At 40.3% G+C, this 13,410-nt stretch overlaps 1 protein-coding gene across 1 annotated transcript in view; it reads left to right on the top strand.

The window, feature by feature from the left end:
• dac (dachshund) overlaps positions 1-13,410 on the top strand; it is a 1,035,159-nt gene that overhangs the window by 520,642 nt on the left and 501,107 nt on the right. The window contains exon 4 of the mRNA XM_068229282.1: positions 6,865-6,924. Coding sequence (XP_068085383.1) covers positions 6,865-6,924 — 60 coding nt within the window. The remainder of the gene's footprint in view (positions 1-6,864; positions 6,925-13,410) is intronic.

The raw sequence follows: 13,410 nt of genomic DNA, 5'->3' as shown, positions 1-13,410 counted from the left end.
TGGGAATATTAGAAGGCCATACCTCCATATCCTCTTGTCATCCGGCACTAACAGCTGAATGTCGTATGTCACAGCCAACGTCTTAATGGACGACAGCTATTGAGTGTTTACCAGTATTGAGGCGTGTCATTCGACGTTTGCAACTCATTAACGTGAAATATGTTGTGGCCATGTTACATCCTGAACGGATACGACTTTTACAGTACATCTGTAACATTATGAAATGCTATTCCGGCTTTTCCCACCCTATCATTACCATTAGCCAAGAAAAATGTTTTAGACTAATGTTCCGACGATTATCTGATAAAAGATCATGGTCATGAATTCATTATGTCCCTACACAGAAATATTTATACAGGTATCACTGGGACTCAGCAACATTAAGGAGATGATTTAAAGGTTGTTCCACAGCCCAAACAGTAGTGGTTTTCAGGTATAATTATAATGCTATTATATACATAATTTATAATATAGTTTTATTTATGACTCATAATTACGATTTTAAAATGTTATCTTGCTGTCGTGACTAGCCCAACCGTTTATTTCCGGTTACTTTTCTCTGCACACTCCCGTTTCTCCAAGTGTCTCTGATGTTGTTTCTTTTTCTTTGTGCTCAAGGAGACGACCCAGTAACAAAACGTTCTGTGTGATAGCGGAAAGGAGACGCGCAGGTTGAGTTGGTCATTTTATTAAAAAGTCGTTCTACTGCGGCTGTGCCACTACCAGCTTTTGACATAGTTTTCAAATATTGTTGAACAGATGTAACCATATCAACACTAGGCAGTTAGAGTGTAGGAGGAGAAAACCTGCTGACAGCTTGTCTGTACAGTGCAAGGAGCAATGAGTACAGACTCAGACTACATTATTTCAGCTTGCTCTTTGATAATTGAAATTTTTAGTTCTTTAAAAACTGAACACATATAATACTAAAATCAAATACCTTCCCAAGGGAGAGCCTCCGTGGCTCAGGCGGCAGTGCGCCGGCCTCTCACAGCTGGATTCCGTGGTTCAAATGATGGTCACTCCATGTTAGATTTGTGCTGGATATAGCGGAGGCGGGACAGGTTTTTCTCCGGGTACTCCGATTTTCCCTGTCATCCTTCATCAGCAACACTCTCCAATATCATTTCATTACATCTGTCAGTCATTAATGATTGCCCCGGTGGAGTGCGGCAGGCTTCGGCAGCCGACACATTTCCTATCGTTGTCGCTAGATGGGGGCTTCATTAGTTCCATTCCTGGCCGGTTGAATGACCGGAAACAGGCTGTGGATTTTCACGTTCACTTTCCCAACGGGAGCTATTGACCTAAGAACCGTGGAGGGGGCAATATCGAAGTCTTTAGCCTGATTTTTCTTAGTCTCCCCGGTATCCCTTTCCTATCCGAATTCTCTTGGACAGATTTTATTATCTTATGACCTCTATGGTATTATTATTATTATTATCGCACTGCCGATTACACATTATAATATATACTGTACAGCTTCATTACTAAGGTTCAGTCCTAAATTATGAGCACGCCTACTCCTAACAGTTGTTCTCACCTGTTTGTGCCAGTAATCATTCACGCTAACTCGATACCCGTTTTTCCAGCTTATGAGTAAGATTTGAAAGCACATGTTAGGGAAGTTTGTTAACATGGAATGGAAGCTGTACAGAAGAAATAAGAAGCAGAATATGTATAGGAAAAGAAGTTTTCGGAAAGGTGAGAGGGCTTTTGACATGATTGATTTAAGGTAGAGGTTCGCAAAGTGTTTTATGTGTAGTATGTTGCCATATGGAGCTGAAACATGGACATTAAGAAAGAAAGAAAGAAAGAAAGAAAGAAAGAAAGAAAGAAAGAAATAACGTATTTGGAATGTTTTGAAATATGGCTGCGGAGAAGAATGGAAAAGTTAAGTGGACAGATAAGGTGAGAAATGACGAAGTGTTGAGAAAAGTAGGAGAGAAGGGACACTTGATAAAAACGATAAGGTAGAGAAAAATATCCTTCGTAGAAATTGTCTTCAACGGAGGGTGATGGAGGGAAAATTAGATGCGAGAAAAGGAAGAGGAAGAAGAAGGTTAGGAATATTAACATATGTCAAACAAGGGAGAAGCTACTACGTATGAACAAGTGAAGCAAGATGCTCAGGACAGAGAATCATGGAGGATGTCCAGATGATACCTGTTACAAGACAGATTGACAGAAGAAGAAGAAGTTGCTGTTTGGGTCATCAGTCCATTAACAGGCACCGCCCCATGCCATCTTATTTCGAATGAGCCTGTTCGTTTCTATATAAATACTCACTTCTACATCTGTTAATCATGTCTTGGTTTACCCTTACAGTTGTCAGCCCGTACTTCTCCCTTAAAAAGTATTTGAAAAGTTAAGTCTTGGATGTCTCAAGATGTTTCCTGTAACTCCGTCCCTTCTACTGATCGAATTTCTCCGAATCATTCTGATTTTACTAATCCGATTCAGTGCTTGTTCATGTGCGATCCGATCCTGCCATCTCACCTTCAGAATTCTTCAGTAGCACCACATTTCAAAAGTGTCTCTTATCTTCCTTTATTCACTAGTTATTTCTTATGGAAATCATTCTTGTTCTTGTCTGCATTTTATATCCTACTTACTTTGTCACTGTTAGTTATACTACCTCCTAAGAAACAATATTCATCTAATTGCTTTAATACCGAGCTCGATAGCTGCAGTCGCTTAAGTGCGGCCAGTATCCAGTATTCGGGAGATAGTAGGTTCGAATCCCACTGTCGGCAGCCCTGAAAATGGTTTTCCGTGGTTTCCCATTTTCACACCAGGCAAATGCTGGGGCTGTACCTTAATTAAGGCCACGGCCGCTTCCTTCCCACTCCTAGCCCTTCCCTGTCCCATCGTCGCCGTAAGACCTATCTGTGTCGGTGCGACGTAAAACAACTAGCAAAAAAAATTGCTTTAATAATATCCTGATCTAATATTTTCTGCTTTAGCTGACTTTATTGGATTGCATTCCATTCCATTACTTTTTGATTTTGATTTCTTTCTACATTCCATCTTGTGCTCCTCCTCCAAGACTCTGTCCACACCATTCAGCAATTTATCGAGATTTTCCGCGGACTCAGATGAAATAACAATATCGTCGGAAAATCCCAGAAGTGTTTTACCTCTCCAGGAAGTGTGATTCCTTTTGTAAACTCCTCATTGATTTTCTTTACAGCTTGAAATGGAATGACTACAACCATTAAACCTGCCTCACTTCTTTCTGAACATATATTTTTTTCGTATCCCTCAGTTCAATCACCGTAGACTGACTATTGTACAGATTGTGGATAACCCTCCTTTCTCGGTATTTGTTTACTTAGGATCACAATATACATTGTACAACCAACGGTATCAAATGAACTTTCTTGATCTACAAATAACATCAGTAAGGGCTTGCTAATTTTAAATCGACCCTCTATACTATCAGTGTGTTTCGCGTGTTCCTACATTTATTCGGAAGCCAAACTCATCTTCTTCCAGCTCAGCTGCAACTTATCTCTGAATTCTTGTGTAAACAATACATCGAACTTATGAAATGAAATATACAACCATTAGAAATCCCATATTTAATGATTAGTTTCTGAAGGGAAGGAAACAGAATACTTCTTTCTGTATTCACGTGAGGAGTAAAGCAAGAATAATAAAGGCGCTGGCTTTTCTCGAACTAAGTAAGTGAGATTAACGTAGGAGGGTGATGCAGAAATTTCTGGCAGTCATACATCATTTACTGATGGCTCTCGCAGGCAGGCATCGCACATTCTTAGAAGAAGAAGAATATTATTCCAAGAAGAGAGAAAAAGTGAAGGGAGTGATAAAAAGATTTCCTTTTTAAAAGTAATCTATGAATTGTAGCGAGCACGCCGAGGTTTGTGTGTAGTCTAAGTTGCAGGAGAAGTGCGAGATGCTCGTAGATTAATCATCCATCCTGCCATTTTCTCTCTCTCATCTCATCCCTTTTCTCTATCTTCTGTTCCCCTCCTTTTTACCTCTTTCTCCCCCATAATCCTTCTTATGAAAGATTTGCATTTTAATTAAAAGGAAAGTGATGAAATGATAATCAAGGCCAACGCTCGATGAAGAAATTAGGAAGGAACACCTGTTTGTTTGGGTTCTCTCGTTAATTATTTTCGCCAGAATTGCTATCATTAAGGGACATTTTATAAAGAAAGGTTGGTAACAAAGAGAGGAAACTGTACGCTGTACATGATCTAAGAACTAATAGACGCTAATTTGTAACATAAACTTCTACTATTATCACGAGTGAGTTTGGTAGGGATGACGAATATGATATTGACTGAACGAGATGGTTACACTCCACGGGCTCAAACCCAACCATCATCAGCCATGAAGATCATCTTTCCCATTTTCTCACCAGACAAATGCCAGGGCTGTCCTTTAATATGGACACAGTAACTGCCCTCCCAGTATAAGCCCTTTCCTCTTCCAAAGTTGGCAAACATATATTTGTTTTAGCGAGTAGGAAAACATTTTATTAATTAATTAATTAATTAATTAATTAATTTATTTATTTATTTATTTATTTATTTATTTATTTATTTATTTATTTATTTATTTATTCTATAATGTCCCAAAGAGCCAGAAGCTCGAGGTGGGGACATTGGAAAGTTGTGCACACTCATAAAAAAAAAATTAAATATTTTTAAAAATATGAATGTTCTTCAGTGTGGTGTAGTGGTTAGAGTGTGATTAGCTGCCAGCCCCGGAGGTCCGGGTTCGATTCCCGGCTCTGCCACGAAATCTTAAAAGTGGCGCGAGAAGTGGAACGGGCTCCACTCAGTCTGGGGTGTTCAACTGTTTAGAGAGGGTTTTGATTCCCTCCTCAGCCTTCTTTGAAATTTTTCTGTGGTTTCCAAATTCTTCTCCAGGCAAATTCCGGGATGGTACCTACCTTAAGGCCACGGCCGCTTCCTTCCTTCTTCCTTGTCTATCCCTTCCAAACTACCCATCCCCCACAAGGCCCCTGTCCAGTATAGCAGATGAGGCCGCCTGGGCGTGTTACTGATCTTTCTCCCTAGTTGTATCCCCGACCAAATGTCTCACGCTTCAGGAGGCGGTAGAGGTGGGATCTCTCGATGAATACGGGGGGGGGGGGACCAACATTGGATGGTAATCGAATTAAGAAAGGAAAGAAAGAAAAGTAAGAATAACACGGGAATTTGCATCTGATAAATAGGAATCTATATTTATGACGTTACAACTTACATATTATTGGAGATTCACATTATCAGTAAAAGGACACAAAATCAGAAAAGGTTGCATATACAGTATGAGCATTGAATGATGTTACCCAAGAGCAACATTACCAAATAAAGGGATACATAGTCAGTAAGATATAACATAATATTCAAAGGTTCTTAAGTGAGCACGAACACAGAAGAAGCTTTCTTGACACTAGAGAACTTATTATTTACAGTGCATCCGACTCCTTGGCTGAATGGTCAGCATTAAGGCCTTCGATTCAGAGGGTCCCGCGTTCGATTTCCGGGCAGGTCGGGGTTTTTAACCACGCCTGCTTAATACTTCTGGCTCTGGGCCTGGGTGTTTGTGTTTCTTGCTTCCTCTTCATATTCAGACAACACGCAACAGTGAATGAATACATAGGGTTAGCGTCAGGAATGGCATCCGGCCGTTAAATAGGGCCAAGTCCAGATGTGAGACACATTTCGCACCCACAAAGCAGTAGTAGTTTAAGAAGAAGAATAAGAATGCATATAAAATTTAACCAAAATTATGACATGCCCTCCATACAAGTAGCTTTATAGAATTCTTATGTTTGTATTTGTCATTGACTTACTATCCAAGCCGTTTTACGTGTCTGTTTCTACGGGAGCTCCACTTTTACAAGATTCGAGCTACACGGACGTCAGCTAATTCCTACACGCATAGGACGATACACAAACCGCAGCTACCTTGGTGAGAAACTGGTGGCATTGTCACTCGGCTATCACGCCCTCACTTATTTCACGTGAATTGTTATAGGCTACACATCGTTTTAAGAACAGAGTCGTCTTTGCCCTGCATGCTACGCACTACCCGCGTCTGGCAGGCTGCCCTATAGCCCGTGTGGCTGACCTGGTACCAGAGAACACAACTGCCCACCAGATGAGGATATTTTCATACTTCAAAGTCTCAGTTCACCTGTATCGGACATTCATTCTAACAGCTGTGATATATAAAACATTAATCGTAAATTGGTAAAGTTATCCCCATTATTGCCGGGTGTATCCTCTAGTAGCCGCGAGTTTCATACATAATACACCAATTGGTTCTGTTTGTTTGGCTCAGAAATTAAGTGTTACTTGTGGTGACAATTTTTTTTTTCATATTTGATATTCTGCGCTTTAAGGCGGTAACATGTTTTCCTGATTTCCATTCAAATGCAAAGGTGGTAGTATTGTGTAATTATAGAAACTCTGTGTAGTCCCGACGTATCATATAGGTGTATGATACGTCAAATAGAAAACACTAGAACTCCTGCAAGGTATGTTTTAAAAATACTTACAGGTATGACTTAATATCTAAATCCTCCCACAGAATTCCCAAAGCTCAATTCCTCGAGTTTAATTAATTAATTAATTATTAATGATAAAACAATTCAGGGGAATCACTCTGGATATGAATCGATAAGCATAAAGAGTTTATTGTAAGACAAACAGTCCATTTTGGACACTATGTGATGGCGTATTTCGAAGAAAAAGTGCTTTTAAAAATGTGTTTCTCCTTTTAGTATTCTCTCATTTTTGTATTATGATATAATAATGCCTAAGATTGGAAAGCGAGTGCCTTTTTCGTTGTATTTACCTGTTCACTGGTTCATAATTTCAGGTCTGGCATCTGGGAAAACTGCCGAGCAGCTTACGAGGATATCGTAAAGCACCTTGAAAGGTAGGAAACTTCACAATACTTTTGATTCTGTTTTAATCAGTGTTTAACCCTAGTGATATATTTGGATATTTCAAGTTCATTGTGGTTTCTTCATTACACTTTAACGTGACTGTTCATTCCAGGCGACATGTTTTCACTTGTAAAGGATATGAGAGGAATGGTGTTTTCACGGACTTGCTGTGAATTAGATAATAATGTCAATGTATTGAACTCCACAATATTTGCTTATTTTTCCCTGTCAGTGCAATAACATAAGGGATTAACTCTTGCTCCTTGAACTTCATGAAGATATTGGAGTCGATTCGATATTTCTCTGAATTTCTTGTGATATTTCTACGATAATTCTGTGTCTTGCGTTTTGCTTCGATAGTTTTCTTCCTTCTTTAAACCGATCTGTGTGCAAGTGTAAAGAATACATGATTCGAGATGATATTTTAGATGGTTCAGAGAATAATGATGAGTCTGACTTCCATGAGGATAATGCATTAAACGTTTATAGTAAATGGATCAGTGGAAATTTATTACACTGTAGTCAAGTTCGGTAAAGGAGTCGATAAAGAAACATAGTCAGTGATATCTTTCCTTGGATATCGAGTGACATTTTAGATGCATATAGAATTAAAATTGGTTTAATTTTGTAAATTCTCTACGCGTTGAGTGTTCTTTTCATGTTTGAGGCTGCTTGATGACTATGGCCAGAAATTTGTTTTCTTTCACTTTGTACGCTTATAACGGGAAAACTACCGGAGATCTGTCAATCACTGTTTATGTTTAAATACAGCAATTCAAGGATACTATATAGGTAGATATTATGTCAAAATTCTTGTATTTACTGCGGGTATATAGGAAGCCTGAACGAAAAGTAATACTCATATCTCTGTTGATATTCAATGATAGGCCTAAGAGTCAGACGTCAAACATGTCGATATCTGAAATAAGCCAGACTAGACTTTTCTAAATTTCTTTGTTGTACGAATCGTCGATTCTCTCCCCTCCTTGCCAACACAAAACAAGTAATTTAGCCTAACTAAAAATGTTGTATATCATTGCAATAATTTCAAACAAAAGAAAAATACCACTGCTAATTGCTGCTTCGTAAGCCACTACGGTAATTGTTAGAGCGGAAGTCAGAGACATGTTAAACAAAAGACACATGCTTATTTCCCAGTTATCAGACTTTTCAATAATGTGCATTTAATTCAGTTTTACGGCATGATACCCTCCTAACACTAGTCTTAGGTGAATAGATGTATTCACTATTTCATTTCCTGTTTTAGTTGACAATGTGAAGGGTTCTAGGGGAATGAAACCAAACGCGGTTAAAATGCCTGAATCGAACCCGGGACTCAATGAATGGAACACCAAGTGCTGAATATTCAGCGCATTTTGTAAATTATGTTAAGAAATACATCGCTATTGGGAAATATCCCGGTGGCAGTGGTCGCTTACAGTCCTGTGATAAGTTATAAGCTTACAAAGTGACAGAAAACAAATTTCGATCCATAGTCACGAAACAGCCCTAAACTTGAAATCTACTCTCCTCCCTACCTGTTGTTGTCCAGGTCCGTATGGGAGCATAATACATTTTGGACATTATCTCTCTGATGATTTCCCCCTGTGGGAGGGCGTTAGAATAACACCCACGGTATCCCCTGCCTGTCGTAAGAGGCGACTAAAAGGGACCTCAGGGGCTCTGTACTTTAGAGCGTGGGTTGGCGACCACGGGGCCCTTAGGTGAGTCATGGCATTGCTTCCACTTACTTGTGCCAGGCTCCTCACATTCATCTATTCTCTCTGACCTCTCTTGGTCAACTCTTGTTCTTTTCCGGCCCCGACGCTATTAGGTTTGCGAGGGATAGGGAGTCTTTCATTTTCACGCCCTTCGTGGTCCTTGCCTTTCTATGGCCGATATCTTCATTTTTCGAAGTGTCGGAACCCTTCCATTTTTTCTCTCTGCTTAGTGTTATATAGAGGATGGTTGCCTAGTTGTACTTCCTCTTAAAACAATAACCACCACCACCACCATCTCTGGTACTTCCTTATTAGATATTAACCTAAACATATGTTAAATTGGACTTCCGCTCTTTAACCCGCATACCACGGAAATTAAGTATGAATGCATACGTTTTACTAAAGTGTTAGAAGGATATTTTCGTTTGCAGTATTAAATACGGTATCAGTGCCGGTGTATTAAAATATAAACCGGTGTGTTTCCTTGGGCTCTGTCTCCCTCGCAGCATGTAAATAATGCAGACATGCCCAGAGCTCTCTTCCAAGCTAAATCCCCGTTTAATTCCTCAGTGCTTGTCGTGTGATTGCTACTGCGACACTGATTTGTCGCACTGTCGCAGCCTGTTAGCAGAGCGTGGATGTGACGTAGAAGGGGGTTGTACAGTACTGACAAGTACATAAAGTACATTTCCGGTTCGCTTCACATCGGCCAGGCAGAGGGCGTTAGTCATTTCAAACCAGTGTGAAGGGGATTGCGATTCTCTTGTTTTGGGAATGATTAGCGCAGCCCTGCCTGCCTTCTCCACCCTGCGTTACTCACAAATAAAATCTCATTTCAATCCACTGGAGAGGAAATATGGAAGATGCACGGTATTTGTCCAGTTGAGGTTATCAATGAAACTCTAGTTGTTGTTTGATGCAGCTCTCCATTCTACCCTATCCTGTTCAAACATTTTCATTTCTACATACCTACTACTTCCTAAATATACTCGAATCGCTTTGTCATATTCATGCCTAGCGCCTACACTTCCCTTAAAATGTAACTGAACAAGAACTGGCTGTCATGAAAATCCCCAGTTCCTGCCCTTCAGGCAAGCAACTCAATGTTGGAAACATCTTAGAGATATGAGCTACGAATTTAAGATAAATGAAATATAATGAAGTATACTAATATATTCATTCCTAAAAATGACAAAACTTTGCTTAATCATCGTTATCCGGTCGATTAGATTAGCAGGTTGGCTTTTTCTACCAATACGAGCGCTAGTGAGAGTCAATGCATTGTTCCACTTAAGCACCACTACGAGCGCTAATGTGAGTCAGTGCATTGTTTCACTTAAACACCACTACGAGCTCTATGTGAGTCAATGCATTGTTTCACTTCACAACTACGCGCGCTAATGTGAGTCAATACATTGTTTCACTTAAACACCACTAAGAGCGCTAGTGTGAGTCAATGCATTGTTTCACCTAAACACCACTAAGAGCGCTAGTGTAAGTCAATACATTGTTTCACTTAAACACCACTAAGAGCGCTAGTGTGAGTCAATGCATTGTTTCACTTAAACACCACTAAGAGCGCTAGTGTGAGTCAATGCATTGTTTCACTTAAACACCACTACGCGCGCTAATGTGAGTCAATGCATTGTTTCACTTCACAACTACGCGCGCTAATGTGAGTCAATACATTGTTTCACTTAAACACCACTAAGAGCGCTAGTGTGAGTCAATACATTGTTTCACTTAAACACCACTACGCGCGCTAATGTGAGTCAATACATTGTTTCACTTAAACACCACTAAGAGCGCTAGTGTGAGTCAATACATTGTTTCACTTCACAACTACGCGCGCTAATGTGAGTCAATGCATTGTTTCACTTAAACACCACTAAGAGCGCTAGTGTGAGTCAGTGCATTGTTTCACTTCACAACTACGCGCGCTAATGTGAGTCAATGCATTGTTTCACTTAAACACCATTACGAGCTCTATGTGAGTCAGTGCATTGTTTCACTTAAACACCACTAAGAGCGCTAGTGTGAGTCAGTGCATTGTTTCACTTCACAACTACGCGCGCTAATGTGAGTCAATGCATTGTTTCACTTAAACACCACTAAGAGCGCTAGTGTGAGTCAGTGCATTGTTTCACTTCACAACTACGCGCGCTAATGTGAGTCAATACATTGTTTCACTTAAACACCACTAAGAGCGCTAATGTGAGTCAGTGCATTGTTTCACTTAAACACCACTAAGAGCGCTAATGTGAGTCAGTGCATTGTTTTACTTCACAACTACGCGCGCTAATGTGAGTCAATGCATTGTTTCACTTAAACACCACTAAGAGCGCTAGTGTGAGTCAGTGCATTGTTTTACTTCACAACTACGCGCGCTAATGTGAGTCAATGCATTGTTTCACTTAAACACCACTAAGAGCGCTAGTGTGAGTCAGTGCATTGTTTTACTTCACAACTACGCGCGCTAATGTGAGTCAATGCATTGTTTCACTTAAACACCACTAAGAGCGCTAGTGTGAGTCAGTGCATTGTTTCACTTCACAACTACGCGCGCTAATGTGAGTCAATGCATTGTTTCACTTAAACACCACTAAGAGCGCTAATGTGAGTCAATGCATTGTTTCACTTAAACACCACTAAGAGCGCTAATGTGAGTCAATGCATTGTTTCACTTAAACACCACTAAGAGCGCTAGTGTGAGTCAGTGCATTGTTTCACTTCACAACTACGTGCGCTAATGTGAGTCAATGCATTGTTTCACTTAAACACCACTAAGAGCGCTAATGTGAGTCAATGCATTGTTTCACTTAAACACCACTAAGAGCGCTAGTGTGAGTCAGTGCATTGTTTCACTTCACAACTACGCGCGCTAATGTGAGTCAATGCATTGTTTCACTTAAACACCACTAAGAGCGCTAATGTGAGTCAATGCATTGTTTCACTTAAACACCACTAAGAGCGCTAGTGTGAGTCAGTGCATTGTTTCACTTCACAACTACGCGCGCTAATGTGAGTCAATACATTGTTTCACTTAAACACCACTAAGAGCGCTAATGTGAGTCAGTGCATTGTTTCACTTAAACACCACTAAGAGCGCTAATGTGAGTCAGTGCATTGTTTCACTTCACAACTACGCGCGCTAATGTGAGTCAGTGCATTGTTTCACTTAAACACCACTAAGAGCGCTAGTGTGAGTCAGTGCATTGTTTCACTTCACAACTACGCGCGCTAATGTGAGTCAATACATTGTTTCACTTAAACACCACTAAGAGCGCTAGTGTGAGTCAGTGCATTGTTTCACTTCACAACTACGCGCGCTAATGTGAGTCAATGCATTGTTTCACTTAAACACCACTAAGAGCGCTAATGTGAGTCAATGCATTGTTTCACTTAAACACCACTAAGAGCGCTAGTGTGAGTCAATACATTGTTTCACTTAAACACCACTAAGAGCGCTAATGTGAGTCAGTGCATTGTTTCACTTCACAACTACGCGCGCTAATGTGAGTCAATACATTGTTTCACTTAAACACCACTACGAGCGCTAGTGTGAGTCAATGCATTGTTTCACTTCACAACTACGCGCGCTAATGTGAGTCAATGCATTGTTTCACTTAAACACCACTAAGAGCGCTAATGTGAGTCAATGCATTGTTTCACTTAAACACCACTAAGAGCGCTAGTGTGAGTCAGTGCATTGTTTTACTTCACAACTACGCGCGCTAATGTGAGTCAATGCATTGTTTCACTTAAACACCACTAAGAGCGCTAGTGTGAGTCAGTGCATTGTTTCACTTAAACACCACTAAGAGCGCTATGTGAGTCAATGCATTGTTTCACTTAAACACCATTACGAGCTCTATGTGAGTCAATGCATTGTTTCACTTAAACACCACTAAGAGCGCTAGTGTGAGTCAGTGCATTGTTTCACTTAAACACCATTACGAGCTCTATGTGAGTCAGTGCATTGTTTCACTTAAACACCATTACGAGCTCTATGTGAGTCAATGCATTGTTTCACTTAAACACCACTAAGAGCGCTAGTGTGAGTCAGTGCATTGTTTCACTTCACAACTACGCGCGCTAATGTGAGTCAATGCATTGTTTCACTTAAACACCACTAAGAGCGCTAGTGTGAGTCAGTGCATTGTTTCACTTCACAACTACGCGCGCTAATGTGAGTCAATGCATTGTTTCACTTAAACACCACTAAGAGCGCTAGTGTGAGTCAGTGCATTGTTTCACTTCACAACTACGTGCGCTAATGTGAGTCAATGCATTGTTTCACTTAAACACCACTAAGAGCGCTAATGTGAGTCAATGCATTGTTTCACTTAAACACCACTAAGAGCGCTAGTGTGAGTCAGTGCATTGTTTCACTTCACAACTACGCGCGCTAATGTGAGTCAATGCATTGTTTCACTTAAACACCACTAAGAGCGCTAGTGTGAGTCAATGCATTGTTTCACTTAAACACCACTACGCGCGCTAATGTGAGTCAATGCATTGTTTCACTTAAACACCATTACGAGCTCTATGTGAGTCAGTGCATTGTTTCACTTCACAACTACGCGCGCTAATGTGAGTCAATACATTGTTTCACTTAAACACCACTAAGAGCGCTAGTGTGAGTCAATGCATTGTTTCACTTAAACACCACTAAGAGCGCTAGTGTAAGTCAATGCATTGTTTCACTTAAACACCACTACGCGCGCTAATGTGAGTCAATGCATTGTTTCACTT

This window comes from Anabrus simplex, chromosome 9, assembly GCF_040414725.1.
Source record: "Anabrus simplex isolate iqAnaSimp1 chromosome 9, ASM4041472v1, whole genome shotgun sequence".
NCBI lineage: Eukaryota > Metazoa > Arthropoda > Insecta > Orthoptera > Tettigoniidae > Anabrus > Anabrus simplex.
This window is presented reverse-complemented; position numbering and strand designations above follow the sequence as displayed.